The sequence below is a fragment of the Erithacus rubecula genome (genome assembly GCF_903797595.1).
Source record: "Erithacus rubecula genome assembly, chromosome: 20".
Taxonomy (NCBI): Eukaryota; Metazoa; Chordata; class Aves; order Passeriformes; family Muscicapidae; genus Erithacus; species Erithacus rubecula.
The window spans coordinates 8,722,667-8,740,364 of NC_136672.1; the positions used below are offsets into that span (position 1 = coordinate 8,722,667).

At 37.5% G+C, this 17,698-nt stretch overlaps 1 protein-coding gene across 5 annotated transcripts in view; it reads left to right on the forward strand.

The window, feature by feature from the left end:
* HELZ (helicase with zinc finger) overlaps positions 1 to 17,698 on the forward strand; it is an 83,662-nt gene that overhangs the window by 35,691 nt on the left and 30,273 nt on the right. For 3 of the 5 annotated variants that reach the window (XM_079323330.1, XM_079323332.1, XM_079323334.1), the window contains 5 exons: positions 2,648 to 2,981; positions 6,731 to 6,861; positions 9,105 to 9,284; positions 9,796 to 9,900; positions 16,055 to 16,233. In XM_079323330.1, coding sequence (XP_079179456.1) covers positions 2,648 to 2,981; positions 6,731 to 6,861; positions 9,105 to 9,284; positions 9,796 to 9,900; positions 16,055 to 16,233 — 929 coding nt within the window. The remainder of the gene's footprint in view (positions 1 to 2,647; positions 2,982 to 6,730; positions 6,862 to 9,104; positions 9,285 to 9,795; positions 9,901 to 16,054; positions 16,234 to 17,698) is intronic. The other 2 variants (XM_079323331.1, XM_079323333.1) reach the window with 1 other exon arrangement.

Genomic DNA, 17,698 nt, shown 5'->3' on the forward strand with positions numbered 1-17,698 from the left:
GTGCCTGGAACATATCTTAAATTCAGCTATAAGGGAGTTCTGGACTGTCTCAGAGAACTTTGCTTTTATATCATGTTTATTTTGATACTTCAAGAGACATTTTTACAAGTTACTCCACGTGAATATCACAGAATAAAAAGGGAGTTACTGCTTTGCATTTCCAAGTGCAAACGTACTGTTTTTGAGGAAAAGCAAATCAATGTTCCAATCTTGATAGTAGTTTGGTTTTGGAGAGTGTAAATATCTGTTCATGCTTTTAAAACTCTTCCTTTCTCTCTTTCACATTGAAGAGAAAAGCAATATATACCTGTTAGAGTGACTAGAACATTTTCTTGTGTGAACATTACAGGATGTGAGGTGACAGACATCTCCTTCCCTGCTCCCAGAATTACAGAGCAGATTTATCCTCAAGGCTGTGAACACATCAAGTACTGGCTCTGATGGAAAATAAATTTGCTTTTGTCATTACTGTGTGTTCCATTGATCACTCCCCAGGCAGGTGTCCCACTGCACACCCTGAACCTGCAGGTGTCAGAGCAAATGTGCTGAATGTGCTTTTTTGCAAAGTGGCACCTGGAGCTTTGGCCAGGAGAGGTTTGTTTGCCTTTGGGGAATTTATTGTTTGCATTGGTGCTGGTTGATTAATGATTTATGAAGTCATTCTTCATAATTATTCTGTGGTTTTAAATATGAACAACAGGTTTTCTTGTAGCTGCTTCATGAACACTGGAGGTAGGCTGGCATTTGCAGTGCTTAGGAGAAAATAAAAGTTTTTTTTGGTTTTTTATAAGCCTGACTGAAAACCCTCTTTTGTCTAACCCTGCAAAGCAAGGGTGAGAAATGGATGAAAGAAGCAACTTCTGATTTTTTAAAAATCAGATCCTGAGAGGATTTTGTAGTTTTGTAGTTTGCCAGAAGGTGTCAGCTTGCTCAATGGAAATTGCTTGGTAATCTAAACTTGAGTTTTCTTTTAGCACAGCAGATGCAGTTCAGTCATTTATGAAAACACTAACCTGTGTCTTGTCTCAGAAATGCAATAAAACTGTTTTGCAGCACATTTTTACAAACCTGAATTTCAGCTGATCCAGGTTCAGCAGCATAGGGATCAACTTTAGGGAAGTTTCAGCAACATAAATTCACAAATGTATCTCAGTAAGAATTCCCAGCCCTTGTTACCCACTTCAATATTTTATATATTGTTTTAACAAGGAGGTGTGAGCTGTTTTAGATGTTGCTGACTTGCTGATAGCTCCTTTGGAATAGTGCAGCACTTCAGTAGAAGAAAGTTTGTCTTTTTTCATGGGGTTTTTGTTGGTTTGTGTGGAAATGGGAAGAATTAGGTGAATGCTTTCACTGTAGCTTGTGCAGTGACCTTTGTGGTCAGTGATAACCAAACAAATCCCTGCTAGGTAAGAAAACTTCCCTTGCTTTTGGAGAGTGGAGAACTGGGAAATTCAGATCAATGCCCATGTTCTGTAAAGAAGCAGCTGTTACCACATGGGGGCAAACTTGCAGTTTTTGTGCAAGAGTCAGGATTTGCCAGATCTGAAAAAATACATTTGATTGGTTTGGTAGATGTTTAATTACCAAGCTAAAATGTTGGGTTTTATTGTTAGAGGCTTATGATTATTGATACTGCAGGGCTTGAATGAGCAATTACCAGATTGTTAGGTTAAAATAGGAATTATAAGAAGAACAGATCAAATAAAACTAGTATAAGTATGAAAAGTATTATAAGATTGTAATTTTCCAAGGGGTTTTATTTCATTTGTGAATGAGTTTTACTTTTTTCTGTAATTTGTTGCAAATTTAGGAAAAGGTTGTTGATGAGAAAAGAACTGAATATTGTTACTCTGTTGTCAGATTTTTTTTCCTCTTTGTTCTTTTTAAAACTAGGTTGAAGCAATCTGTTTTAAAAACTCAAACACACTAGGAAGAGATTACTTTTTATTGGTGAGAGGTCAATGAAGTGTGCTAATAAGTCACTTTCATGTGTTGTGCATGTGACTTCTGGAAAATGATAACTGCAGAGGATGAATTTGTTACATCTCTGATTACAGGAGGAAGCTGCTGCTTATGGGAATTCTGTGGCTAGATGGTTTATAGGGCTGTGATGCCATTCCCTCATTGCAAATAAAATGATATAATTGTAATGCCTCCAGTCTGATTTGTTTAAATGCATGTTAATCAATCCCTCTGAATTATAGCTATAATGCCATTTACTTTTTAAGATGGAGTTTGCCCTCTTTGGTGTGCAGCCTGGAAGAGACAGATGGGATAAACAGGAATCTTGCTCTGTTCTTTGCCTGCTTGTCTCCCCTTGCACATCTACCATAAGATTTCAGACTATTTAAATAGCAATTTTTACTGCTTTGGAATGTATGTGATTCATTCACTCTCAGATTTTATTGGTGTTTGATATTTGTTTCTCTCTTGTGAGGGTTCTTTTTTTAAAACTCATAGGTGTTGATACTTTCAGATATGTACTTTACAAGCTACAGTCAAAAGAAAAAAGTAGCTGCACACTTAAAAAAGTCCAGTTTGACTTGTTCACACTTAAAAATTAATTAATGAAGTGAACCTTTGCTCTGAACGCCTGAAATTTCAGAACATTTGTGTGCACTGACTCTGATGCTTTCTTGCTTAGGTTCAACATAAAAGTGCAATTGCAGATTGTAGCAAGCTTCATGCTCACTGGAGTTTCTGGAGGTGCCAAGTATGCCCAGAATGGACAACTCTTTGGCCGCTTTAAGCTCACTGAGACTCTCTCTGAAGACACTTTGGCTGGACGGCTGGTGATGACCAAAGTCAATGCTGTTTATTTATTGCCTGTCACTAAAGAAAAGTCAGCACAGACCCAAGGAACCAAAGAGAAGGTTTATGAAGCAGCTATTGAGGAGAAGACAAAGGATTATATCTTCTTGAGGGTATCCAGGGAATGCTGTGAGGAGCTGAACCTTCGGGCAGATTGTGAAATGCAGGTAGGTCTGGGTGCAGGTGGTTGTGCTGTCAGAACTCTTTGCCTTGTGTTTGTTTTGCCTCCATAATTGATCTGTTTACCAAACAGAAATAACCTCTGATTAAGGTCACTGTAATTGCCTGGAATTAATGCATTTTCACCCAAGGTTTATCTCATTCCATTTATTTTGTATTGGGGAAACATATGCAAGAATCCTAATGTCTTAATTTAACATGGATAATTGCTCTGGGAAGACTTATGTTGTTCTGAGCTCTTGGTTTTGTGTTTGTTTTCTTAAAACAATAATTAAACTTACTAATTGATTGTATTTGAAACTTGACTGGAATGCAAAATGAGCTGGGGCTTCAGGAACTGGCTAATTTTTCCTTGAGTGTCTTATAAATCTTGGCCTGAGGCAGCAGATCTATTCTGCATTAGAAATTGGGTCCTAAAGTTGTTTGTAAAATCATTTAGTACTTTATACATGTATCACTGAACTGGTGGTCAGATTCTTCAAGCATTACCTATGTTTGAATGAATTTTAATTATCAGGAATTTTTTTCTGATGAAGTATTGACAAATTTTGGAAGGTGATCCTCAGTCTAGAGCTGAGGCTGTAATTTGAATGTACAGAGTTTTTGTTAAAGGTGCTGCAGGTTTCACTGCTCTCTTCAGTAGAGTTGGTATTCCCTATGTGGTTCTCAAATACTGATAAAACTGCTTTGATTTCTGTGGATTTTGGGTAAATTGGGTAGTTTCTTGCCTTTTTCTCTTATAATTATGTCTCAGAAACTTGGTGGTGCTTTGTTTACCTGCTTTTCCGGCTTAACTATAATAAATTCACAATTCTGCTTTTATCAGGTAAACCATTCATGAAAGTGGGATGGAGTGAACTTTAAAGCACCATAGCTTTATTTTTAGAGTGGTTCCTCTGTTCTGTCCCCTGCTCTGTGAACCTGGCAGTGGATTAACTTTCTTTCCCACTGTTTTCTGATTGTGGAATGTGTATTAAAGCAGGTTACATGCCTCTCCTTCCCAGATGGCCTCATTGAGTACTCTGCAACAGCAAATAGAACTATTTGATTCCATCCAAGCAGCATTAAAAGCAAAATAAATCACAAGCTGTTAAGAAGGTGGTGAATGCAGGTAGATAATAGGAGGGATTTAATTCCAGGCACCTTGCTTGGACTCCCAGAGGGGCTGTTTAAGTGTCACCCAGATGAGCATCACAGTTTTTCTGCATTCAAATTACCCTCGTTAGTTTGTGTGGTCTTTTGACAGCCTTGGGTCTGTCTGGGCAAAGATATTTGCCCTGCATAAATCCAACCATGAGTTTGGGACCATTGCCATTTGAGTGGCAGTGTTTCCCAAACACCTGGATGTGGCTGGGGGACAGATCAGTGCTGAGGAGGGATGGGTAGGACAGAGCTTGGGGAGGAGCTCGAGGTCCCAGGAGCTGTGGTGTCACTCCTGAAAATGCCAACCCTGCTGTGCAGAATGGGCTGAGGGGCTGGGTGGCACAAATTGCACAGGGTGGAAAAACAATTCTTGAATTTTCATGTGTCCTATTTTAAAACAAAAGTTTTCTTAGCAGTTCCAAACACCTCCATGAGCTCCATGCTTAGCTCTGTCAAATTTGTTGCTGCCCTTGTCTTCAGACTTATGGTTGTACGTCTTGCTGTAAAATGTGATAGTCAAGATGAATATTTAATGTCTCTCTATCTGCCAGAGATGGAAAGTTAATGGCTACACTCTGCAGGGATACAAGCAAGCACTGTTTATTTACAGCAAAGCTCGTGTTGATTTTACATGCTACATAATGATACGAACAGTAATACTGCAAGAAGAGTGGGAAAAAGAAAATTTACAAAGCCTTTTGAAGGAGATGATCTGCAAGTAGTAGACATTACTGGTACACCAGAGTGATCCCTGTGGTGGGAAGGGGCTTTGTGGGCAGATAAAGGAATGTCAGGTACAAGAAGTAGTTAAATCTAGAAGGATAAATTATTCCTCCCTATGGGGAATTCTCCTCTGTAGGAGAAGGTTCCTGAGAGAATTTTATATGGATTTGAAAGAGAAGTGGTCACTTTTCTTTTCCTTCTTTCTGTCCTTCCTTTTTACCTGTCAAGGACTTCTTAAGGTTTTTATATTAGTAATCATAAAAGATAATTGTAAAAATATATTCTAGCATTGCTTTGTGTTTGTTGAACTTTCTGGTTGGTAGCACTCATTACCATGAGATTAAAGTGTGATTAAGTAAGAATGGGCTGACATTAAATCAGTGAGGGCTAGAGGAGAAAATAATTAGATCTGAGACTGGGTTGTTGCTATGGGCATGGGGGTACATTTGGAATCACTGCCACCTCCATGGCTTTTCCCTAGGGTGACTTGGGGGGCTGCACCTTCACTTGGGATGGTGCTAATGGACCAGGTCCAGCTCATCTTTGCTCTGCTTCTGTTCTTCTCCTAATTAGTAGGACAGAACCAGCTTCTGTCAAGTGGTTGTGAAATCTCTCAGTACAGATGGCCATAGAAATTGTTAAATAATTGATATTTCCAGGTAAATGAGAGGTGCTTTTCCAGACAGGTTGCAGTAATGTGGCTGCTGTTGGTAACATGTTCACACTCATTGTAAATCTCAGAAAGAGACTTATTTACTCCTATTTATTAAAAAATGCTTATTAGATTTGTAGCACAGTAATTACATAAATATATAGTGACAGCAGTACTTTGGAAATAAATCTAAAAATGTGTATTAGTCTCTTGAAGTTCTTCATCAGCTTTGGTGTTTTTATGCTGGTTTTTATTAGTGCAGATCTGTGTCAAATTTTGTCTAAAGGTTTCTGTTCTGTTGTGAAAGTGGAGTTCTTTGGCATAATACTCTGATCAGATTCATATGTTTCTGGAGAGATTAATTACTGCAAATTTAAATACGTGTAAATGATAATCTGAGTGAACTGTTTTTATGAATAATTTCCCCAGGAGCTGCTTTTATCCCTTGTTCAAATTTAGAATGTATTTTTCTTTTTACCCTTTCAATATGTGTGTGTGTCAACTACTTCCACTCTCCATTGTTCATTCTGAATTGAATCAGGAATGTTAAGTGCTCTGCATGATGTTTCTGGCTTTGTACCAGAATTTGTGTTGGCAATATCTTTTATTTACTAGCATTGAAACACCTGTAATTCAGAGAACAAAAACAAGTATGCATTGGTAAGCAGCTAATTATTAGAAATTAACTTCTGGGGAGTCCTAATAATTGAACAAAAATGACAAGTTATGCTGTTCCAGAGTGTTTGACTAGAAGTAATGTTTGGGGTTTATCTTTGCTGATTTATTTCATCTGTTGATCTGGTAAAATTTCTGGCCTGACATTTTTTTGAGGTTGTTTTTAAAATAAGAGATGAAAGCTTACATTTGTAAAACCAGTGTTTAAGGATAATAATGTTTTCCAGGAGTGTTTTTTGTATTAAAAAAATAAATCCATGAATGCTTTCCCTTAATTTTTTTTTTCTGAAAGTACAGTGGAATCTAATCTTAAAAGTCAAACAACAAAATTAAATTAGAGAAAATGCTGTATTTATCTTTGATTCAAAACAACAACAACAAAAAGCAAGTTAATTTTATCACAGGTCTTTGGATTGGATGCTGTTTGCTGTTTTCTTCTGAGAGTCCGAGAAAAATGTATAATGTACAGCAAAGTTTAATGAGCATTTTCTAAATGAATCCTTGTTTTTCACCTCTCCATTTATTCATTGGTCTGTTGTGCAGGTTGAACTCCAGTTCCAGCTGAACCGCTTACCCCTCTGTGAAATGCATTATGCCTTGGACAGGATTAAGGACAACAGCATTTTGTTTCCAGATGTCAGCATGACTCCCACCATACCCTGGAGTCCCAACAGGTACAGGAACATTTAAAATCAAAGGTTGGGTGGGAATGCAGCCCTGAATTTCTCAGAGCAGATGGCTGAAATCTGTCCTTGAACAGGAAACAAGCTCCTCATCAGTGGTGAGGGGTTCAGGGAGGGAGTGAAACTGTGCTGAATAAAACAAGTGATCCTCCCAGGGCCAGAACCCACTGGGTGAGCTGGGCTTTGGAGGCATCACACTTCTGCTGTGGCTGCAGGAAACAAACCTGCTGCTGTTAATTTCTGTGAGCTGTCCTCCTCTGAAAACATTCTGCTTTATAGGAATGTCAGTGCCAGTTCCAAGAGTGCTGTGCAGGATCCCAGGTGTGCAGAGTCCCATTTGCCAGGGCTGATCCATTAATGCTTGTTGAGCTGCAGTGAGCCCAGATTTGGGCTGTCCCAAAGGATGTGGTTATGGAAGGTGTGGCAGTGACTCTTAAAGGTTCAGCCCTGCCCTTGCAAGTAGCCCAGAGATTTTTTCTATACACATCTCACAGTTTCCTTTATGAAATTATAAACCCCTGTGTTATATAAATACTTCTAAAGAAACTTAAGGCTGATGCAATGAAAATAGTGTGTCTGAAAGAGGAAGCTTAGGGAGGAGAAATGTGTGTGGCTCAGGGAATATGGGCAATATTCCTGCTCTTGATAAAAGAGGCATGAGGCTTCTGTGCTTGGGGACCAGGGAAATGAGGAATGTGGAACTGATAGTCTGTACAGCCTGGGAGGAGCTGTGTGGGGTCTTGAAGGTGAGAATTAAAGAGTGTGATTGTGATGCAGGACAAATCAGGAGATAGCCCAGGCATTAAAGAAAATGATCTGTCATGTCAGAAAGCTGAGACAGTGAGATATTGTAAGACAAAAAACACTGGAAAAATTGAATTTTTTCTCTGAAAGTGTAAGAACAGATCCTGTACAAGGGTGGGATGATTACTGTGTGCATCAGAGCTTTGACAGTACTGAGAGGAGGAAGGGAGTAAGTTCTGTTTAGAGTTACACTGCAAGGCTAATGGAGGTCAGTGACAATGTGTTCACTGACTTAATTAGGTTCTGAGTGAATCTTACAAAGAAATAGTGTCTAAGAATAGTTTGGAAGTAAGCAGTGATTTCAATAAAAAGGAGGCAAGTCTAGTAGGATAGAACTTTTATCTTCTATGCACATAACCAGTTGCAGTTGGTACTTTAGTATAATGTTTTGTATTTTTTGTGTTCATAAATAAAATACATAAAGATTCAGTTCAGTTTAAGTCAGTTCTATCTGATTTGTCCTTCCTTAAGAATCAAACCAACTTTCAACTGTCTTTCCTGTTTTTCTTCTATTTGTGTTTTATATCTCTGTTCCTTTCCTGTATTTCTTAGTCTCTTGCCAGCTTGTTGTTCATAGGCATCTTAAAATTCAATTCCCTCTTGATCTTGCTCCCTGTTGCAAACTACTTCTGAACAGAAACTTTCCCAGTCTGTAAGAAGTGTGGTGCTTGTACCAAAGCAGATCACATTACTAAAGTATGGCCATATGTGCAGCAGTGACAGGTGTTTGTTACTATGCATGTCTACTTTTGAATCTGTCAGTGGGAATATTAAAAACTCTGTCTAGAAATCTTTAACTTCTTATGCTCATTGGAATTTCCTGCAAGCATCTTCCTCCCAATGCTGGCATCACTGGCTGTGTTACAATAAAAATCCTTTTTTTAGGCTGCTTCCCTATTAGAGGTATGTGCCCTGATGACCTTAAATTTAAAAAAACAAAAAAGAAAAAAAAAGAAAAAAAAAAGTAAAGAGAAGTCTGTAGTTAATTGGTAGGTAGTAGTTTTTAAATTTTAGATAACTTCTACCAAGTCCTGGGGTTGTGTAACTGTTTACATTTAAAGTTGGCAGCGTAAATGTTGCAGGGAAAAAAAACGAATGGAACTATTATCTGCATAATATAGTAGAAAAATCATGGTATGTTTACCTGCTTTTGCTATCAGGGAATGGTGCAGTATATCCTTCTTCTAAAATGTGTGCAGGTAAACTGTTGTTAGGTGGGATGATGTAAATTGAGAATAGATTGAACCCCCCCCCCCCCCACAACTGATTTATTGCAAACAGCAAATTTTTCTCAATAAAGCACGTGATTATTTTTGCTAGATTAGTTGACTCGTTTCACGTGCCTCAGTGACACAACCCCTAGAGCAGCTCTGTGAAGATTTCATTAACCCTTTTGAAACCATCCTTCATTGAACTGGTGTGTTTGGCAGGCAGTGGGATGAGCAGTTGGACCCGCGGCTGAACGCGAAGCAGAAAGAGGCTGTTCTGGCCATCACCACCCCCCTCTCCATACAACTGCCTCCTGTTCTTATCATCGGTCCCTATGGGACAGGAAAAACCTTCACTCTGGCTCAGGCAGTCAAGCACATCCTCCAGCAGCAGGACACCAGGTGAGAGGGGGCACTCAGCACACAGCAGGACCCCACTAGCAGAGGCGATGTGGATTTTTGGCTAAAATTCGAGTCAAAGGTAGAAATGTGGAATTTCCACCCAGCTTAGATAGCAGCAAACCCAAGGCACTTGTCATTGTTTGGGGTGATGAAGTGATTTTGTAATCTTGGCCTCTGTTTGCCATTTAGAACAAAACTAATTAAAATGGAAGTTATGTGGAATGGCTGTGATTTGTGTGGGAAGTTTTGCAGCGTGGTAGATAACAAAAGCTGGTCTTCAATCAAGTCTAGATTAATAATTACAAAATGATGATTGAAACACTGTTTGATAACTACTAACTGAAGGGTTTGAGCTGAGAGCTGAATCATGGGAAGTGCAGTAGGTCAGTGAGCAGTTCCATGAAGAGGAATGTGCAGGAAGATGGCCACTGTTTCCTTTTTTTTGTATTCTACTGCTTTGAATTGTTTTCTGTTTCTTCATTGCTTTTTTATTTGCATCCATTTATTCCAGCAGGATTCTCATTTGCACCCATTCTAATAGTGCTGCTGATCTCTACATAAAGGATTATTTACATCCATATGTAGAAGCAGGCAATCCCCAGGCAAGACCTCTCAGGTATTTTTTTTAAGGCTTATTATGTATCTATTAAATACTGTTCTTAAGAAAAGGTGTCTATAAACTATGGTTAAAGAACTTTTAAAACATAAAAGCATATTGGCATTACCAGCAGTGCTTTCAAAATCAGCCTAAAAGGAAGGTGAAATATTGTAATTTTCAGTCATTTGTTAAATAAAAATAAAGACATCCTTTTTTAAGCTTTTATTATTCTGTTGATAAATGTGTCTTACCTCACATAAATGTGCTCACCTAGTGAGCAAGCTTTTGATATGCTTCTCTAAAAGCTACTATGATAAAATAAAATGAACTTTACCTAGTTTTGTATTTTAATTTCTGCAAATTTTGACTCACAATTAAAAAGCTAATTTGGAAACTGGAGCTCCTCACCTGGTTTCTTAGAAAAACATTTTGGTGTCATAGGAGCTACTTACTTAAAGAATTGTGTGAAAATAGTTTGGCCTCTTCTGATAAATCAGTGTGAAGTGATTGTTTATGTCTTGTAATGTCCTTATCATGGGTGTTTTGGGGAAATTGGGTTAGGAAAAAAAAAAAGCAGTGGAATCTTAAGAGCAAGGAGGGTAAACTTGCATGGAAATAGTTAAAGAGAATTTCCTTATGGGCATAAATCTCCTCCTGGAAACATTTTGCCCAGTCATCACAATGTATACTTTATACTGCTAACTTGGTGTATGTATATTTTAAATCATGGGCATCATTTTCTGAATGCCAGTGGGTGAATTTATAATATTGCTAAGAAAATGACTCTGTGTTTACTTGCTAGCTATTAAAAGCCATCCAGGACTTATATTTTATGCAATGTCAGTAAAGCCAGTGAAGTTATGTGAAAGGGCTACATTTGCAACAGGTGTAAATTCTCTTAGTCTGTTGGCTTTGGTTGCCAAGTGACATTTTACAGACACTGGGGGTCTGGCCAAGGGAAAGAAGGCAGTGTTATCTTTTAAAAAGTAAATTTGATCTTGTTGTGTTTTAACACAGATTGTCTTAAGGTGATTTGTAAAGCACTTTGGGATGAAAAACATGATGGAATCTTAATTTTCTGAAGGGAAAAAATGTGTGTGGCCAACCCTTTTGGGAATATTGATGTGTGATTTAACAGTGCAAGGAGTTTTATTGTTGCCAGGTTTTTGCTACCTTGTTTTCAACTGTGTAGTGCAGTCTCAGAAATACAAAAACATAAAAAGTGATATTTTTCTTATGGTTAAAATTTATGTACATATTTGCCAAGAGAATCACAGCACATAATTTAAAAATCACTGAATATTTGAATTTAAGTGTTGTAGTATTTGTTATGAAGCCTTCAGGAAGTGCTGCTGATGCTGTTCAAATAGTCAGGACACCTCTATAAAAAAATTAAAGTTTAAGAAAATTGAGGCACCTCTGGAGTTGTGTATCTATATTAATACACAAGTATGTATGGTTCAAATAAAAAATCTGACAGATAATTGTTGTTTGAGCACAAAGTGCATTAACCTGCTCTGGCAGGAGTTAAAGGTCAATTTTTCTGAATCCAAACTGGAGTTGTGTGAGACTCCCAGTTCAAAATTATTTATGGAGGTACCTCTCCTTTTGACTGTTGTAAAGGTGTATTTTCAAATTAAAATCATTGCTGTTAGATTAAACTGGGGCATCTGAGCCTCTTGCAGTATTTTAGAGGAAACACCAAGTGGAGTGGAAGCAGTTAATTATTCAAGGTAGATCTGCTGCTTGCAGAGTTTGTTGTGTTTCTAAATAACTGAACACTTTGCTGTAGATTTTATCCCTTATTTACTCTACAAGCAATGAGTTGGCTTACTGGGGAGCAACATAATGTTTATAATATTTATGTTGTTTTTAAAGAAGAAAAGCTAAATTATTTAACATTTTGTACTGAAAACTACGTAGATATTTCTGTGGGTGAGATGTACATTAAATAAATTATCCTGTCAGTGATGTGACATAAAAGTTTGAAAAGTAGAGTTTGTGGGGCTTTTTGTTTAAATATCATGTTATAAATTAGTATTTTCTCTCAATAAAATAACTTCCTATGCCCTTTGGAAAATACAGAGTCAGAGTGAACAGTGAGAATTTATGTTAAATCTAACTCCTGCACCTAAATGAAATACCAGTGAAGCCTGAAGGCCAAATTCTCATAGTCCTGATGCCCATAAACAAATTATTACCCAGAAAAAAACTATGCCCCTGGGTTTGATTAGATGAGTCAACTGTATTAGGGGCACACTCCAAAACCTGCCTTTTACTGGAGAAACTTGACACTGAAACAATTTCATCTACTTATGTAAATGATTGCAGAAATGTTTCTGAAGGAATGAAGCCCAAGCTACAGCTGGGAGGAGAGAGCCTGGATTAAGTGCTTGTGTTTGATGGTGAGACTCCTGAATTTAGTGTGCAGGAGCAGCCAGACACCTTTAGGTGGTGAATCAGAGCTGTGAGAGGGAGTAATTGGCTCCTAATTTGTGTGTTCTTCTACTCCTTGGATGTGCCTGTGTCCATCAGCTGCTGGAACCTTCTGGAGGTGGCTGCTGAGGTAGCAGAGCACTGGAGCAGAATTCAGATTATCACCATTTCCTAAAAACTCCAGCAAGCAAATAGCAGCAATTCCTCTGTATGGTGTTGGGCAGTGGTTGAGGTATTATTATTTAGTTGTTTCATACACTGGTTTTATATGGAATACTAAGGGAAAAGGAAAGAGGTTGATACAGCCTTTATCTGTATATTGAGTATTTTGATTTATTCCTAAGCATGTTCTTGCTTAGGAATAAATAAAACTAATATCTTCAGTTCAGCAGTGTCAAAAAATAAGTTTGTTCTGTTAAAAACATCTCACTGAAACCCCTTCAGTTCATTTTTTTACTACTTTGACTGTAACATCCATGTGTAAATTCTGCATATATCCTGGAGCCAGGTAGCTTTAGTATGTGGCTGCTAGCTAAGAATTATCCAGGTTATAAAAAGTAATCAATAGGAGCTAGAGTTGAATTAAAAAAGAGAACAATCAACAACCCAAACCATAAACCCCCAGCAGGTTTTAAAAGACCATTGCCCTTTTTCTAAATGAATTCTTGTACTGAAAATGGAATTAATTCATCTTATCAAGCATTAGAAAGCATTGGGAAATAAATGACTCTTCTTCCAATTACTTTTTTCTTGAAGCTCTAGCTTCCATCTTATCCATCCTTAAAGGAAAAAGTTATTAAAAAAAGGGAACTATCAAGTTGTAGGACAGCTCTTTCATGTGTTTTCTGCATCCCAGGGAACAGACTTGTTTGTGAGAATGAGCCTCTCTTTGGAGATGGATCTAAAGAAATGAAGGAGGGAAATCAGGTGCTTTTAAAGTTTTCTTTGGGCTTCTTGGGGTTAGTTAGGTTCTTTTTTTAAAATGTTTTATTAGCAGAGACATGAAATTAGCCTACTAGATTCCTTTCCTTTCTCAACAGAAGTCACTGCTGTAGCACAGGAGTGCAAATAAAATTCTTTTTAGCCTCTCTCAGGGGTTCTGACTCCAGACTCCCCCTTTGTTAAGTTTTAGAAGTGTATTTTAAGTGGCTAGAAGCAATCCCAACCTGGAACTGCTTGATTTGACTGACACTTAGTTGAAATAGTTGGGGAAAATTTCTATTTTGATGTCAGGGCAGGGAAGATGATGGAGGCACAGGCAGGTCAGCTGACAGCTTGTTGCATTCTTTGGCTGGAGATGAACAGAAATTAAGATTTCTGTTGAAGGTATCCAGATGCCACACTTAGAAATAAAGGTGAGCTGAATTTCCACAGGAAATGCAGATTCCTTGTGTGTTAACCAAGCATTAAATACAGTAAATATATTCAGTACTTTTGTTTGCAGAAGATTGAGTCCCTAATCTATAATCTTCTGGGATTTTCATTTTGAGGCAATGCTCCATTATGTGCCAATAATTTCACTTCTGTGGTTTGGGTAGACCTTACCCTGCAAGGTTTTAATTTCTCCAGAATTGAAGCCTTGATATGAGGATATGTTGGGAAAAAATCTCTCTTGGAAGCTGTGGCTGGATTCTGTGGCTGCATCTTTTGCCCACTTTGTACCCAAATAATAATAAAAGTGTTGTGGGTACTAATGAGTGTTTTGATTAATAACTACCTGACTCTGCTGGAGTTAAGGGACTGCTCATGCAGGTTTAAGACCAAACATTTTAGAAGTTTAGTCCTTTGTTTAATCAGAGGGTAAGGCCATTTTGCAGGATGAAATGTTGTGTTTTGTTTTAAGCTGGTAAACCCCATTTTTGTTATTGGTTCTTCCAACTTTGAAGGAAAAAAACATCTAATAATGGAATTATGGGTGATTTTGTTAGCCTGAGTTGCACCTGAGAAAGAAAGTCCTTGTTCAGTGAGGCTTAACTTCTCTCATGACATTTTCGAAGTAGTCACATCTGTCAGGTGTTTTTATGCCAGTAGTGAATAATAGCTCTGGGATACCTATTTGATCTCACATCAAAATAAAAGAAATTAATGGGTAAGCAGCAATGCAGTTTGAAATGCTGTCAGCCAATCTGTGAGTCACCCACAGTTGAATTTTTGTAATAAAAGACAGTGCATGGTATAATAATGTCTAATAACCATAATATTTTGCATTTCAATAGCACCTTTCATCCAAGAATCTCAAAGTGCTTTACAAACATAAACTCCCAATATACTCAGTAATGCTCTGTGAGGTGGGGGTAAGTATTACCTGAGTTAAGGTTGGAAAGTGAAGCACACAAAAGCTGAGGATACAAAAGCTGGGATGAGTGGAGCAGGGGTTATCTCACTCCCTTGTAGTGTTAGGCCATGACTTGGTGTAATAACAGTTTATTGAATAAAACTCATCCATTTGATAGCTGAGAAAAATAAATATATGGGGGTAACATTAGAAGCCTCTTGTTCTCAGGATGACTCAGGAGTGTGGGGGTTGTTCCTGCACTAAACCCAGTTTTACCTGGAGTTACCTTTGGTCTCCAAGTGTGGATTTGCCTTGGTTGTCAAATAAAAAGGTCATTCAGGGTACTGAAGTGCCTTTGCATTTGGTTTTGTCCAAAATGGACATTGTATCTTAACAAACCAGATTTGTTCTAATCCTAGTACTTGTTTCTCTCACATTATGTGGAGCTCAGCTGTAATTTTCAGACGTGGGTGGACATGTGATGTCCAGAGTCCAACCAGTGCATTCATGCTCTGCAATTAGGTGCATAATTACACTTTTTCAAACACTTCATTAATGATTTGGGATTTGAACTATGGGTGCAGGAGAAATAAAATAATGAATAGATAAACTGAACAGCATTGAATCTTATATTTAGAACTGAAATTAATTTAATTAAGTTCATCTTAATTTGCCTGGAAATAAATTTAAAAACTTTAATTCCAAACTTCAATTTCTGTGCAATAATTTCTCGTAGTTTAAAGATTCTACTTTAGGTTTATAGTTTTTGATAGAGATTAGAGTGGTGAGGAACACCTGATGGAGGTGTCACAAGGCAGCTTTGTCCAGCTCCTTGCAGTTCATCACTGTTCCCATGGGATGGTGGTTAAAATCACCTGATGTGTCTGAAGGGTGTCTGAAGTCCAGGCAGTGTCCTTATATTTTAGACTCCAGCCAAAATTTTGGCACTGTTTTCTCATTTATCCAGAGTATCACAGTTATGGCCCTGAACAATAAAAAGATGAATCCACCTCATGTTTGGTTTGTAGAATTCAGACAAAACATGGGATGGTGAAAGGAGCAACAGGATTTGAGTGTATTTCATGTGTCAGCTGCAGTAGCTGAGATGTGCAGACCACTGTCAGTTCCATACTCTGGGCTGTAGTTACATTTCAGGTCAGGAAATATTTCTTTAAAATGAGTTTATTATAAGTTTGAAGTTAAATAGACATTGATGTGAGGATGACAGGACATAAATATTTGAAGAATTTACAGATATGTGAATTAAAACCTGCTGACTGTTCATGTATGTAAAACTGCTATTATAGAAGATGAATCCAAGACATTTTAGCATGTACTTCAGCTTCTTAAAGATGATATTTATTTACCAGAAAACAGAATATTAGTATTTGAAATATTTGAAATAGGAGGTTGTCACTGTGTACAAAGCTCATGGAAAATAAGTCCCTTTTTCTTTCCTAGGGTATATTTCCGAAATCGCTGGGTAAAGACTGTTCACCCAGTTGTGCATCAGTACTGTTTGATTTCAAGCACACATTCCACCTTTCAGATGCCACAGAAAGAAGACATTCTTAAGCAACGAGTAGTAGTTGTTACATTAAATACATCACAGTATCTATGTCAGCTGGATCTTGAGCCAGGTAAGAGAATTTCGAGACAAGAAGTATCCGTGCTTGAGAAATATCTTCCTCTTGTTAGTGTTGGAACCTTACCCAGTTCTTGGAACAGTTAAAAAATAAAGTAAACAATGATAATCTTAAAATGCTCTTTTTGTTTATTTCATGAATAAATGTTTATTACAAAAATTGCAAACTGCTGGCATGCTAATTAACCTTTTACTTGTTCTTTTTTTTACTTATTAAAAAAAAAAAAAAAGCAGCAATACTATCTATAATCTGGTGTTTCTGAGATCCAAGAGGGAAAATTCTGTTTGAGATTCTGACTTTGAATATTATGCTCATTAAGGTCATTACTCAGTGGAGCATGTAAGCATAAATAACAGAGAGCTTTTTTCCCTTGTTCTGTGAATTGTTTAGCTTTGCAAACAACTCCCACACATACAAGCCCTGTCTTTGCTAACATGATACATTTAGGGTTGTTTTCTAAACTGAAAGATATTAGATTTATTTTTTGGGGTAGAGGCTGCTTAGGGTTTATTATTTTCCTGATCTCCAAATTAAATCCATCTGCTTTTTGGAGAACATGGAATTTCTTTGCATAAATTGTTAGGGTTAGTTTTTTATGGCTACATTTAAGCATTTGTTGCAACAGAGAAAACTAATATGGAATTTATGGTAAATATTTTTGGCTCTTTAGATAGAAATAGCTGCTTTGTTTGGCAGCAGGCTGTGTACAGTCATGCCATAGCAATGTGTGTGCAGCTGTATGAAATTCATATTTTCCAAAGAAAATTGCTACATTTTTATGTATGTAATCTGAATTGGATGGTGCACTAAATCCTGTAATACTTTGTTTTAAACCTTAATATGTCACAGACATCAATGTATAAAACCACTTCTGTACCTATCTTGAGTTTAGATTTCATAAAACGTAATTACAGTGGCCAAGTTTTTTTTCCAAGTGCATGTTCTCCAGTGCATAGATTCCTACCAAACCTTTGGTCCAATATTATCATAAGATTGAATTTAAATTTTCCTTCAACTTCTGTTCCTTTTTTCCCCCCCCAACATTCCTTTAAGCCCATAACCAGCAATGTGCTCAGGTATGTGTGCAATTTTAATGGGAAATATAGTATATAAAATAGTTACTAGGGCTCAAGTACATGAGGAATTCCTTGTCATTGTCATTGTCCAAAGCTCTTCAAGTCTCATGGTGGTGAAATGACTTTCAGATTTGAGAAACCTCTTGAGGGATGGTCTGCCAGGAGATATTTCCTCTTGGTGTAAGGAGGGCTCAGATAGAACATGTGTTTAATTTCATGTGTAGCAGAAGAAAGAGGCAGACCTGGGGGCTCCTCTAATGTCACTGGCAATCTGGTGACCACTCTTGGTCATTTGATGGGTTTGAAAATTGTGTGGTTTTCAGTAGTAGCTAGAAATTAATTTGTGTAAGCCTACTTTTTTAAATTGTAGTTTTGGTTACTAT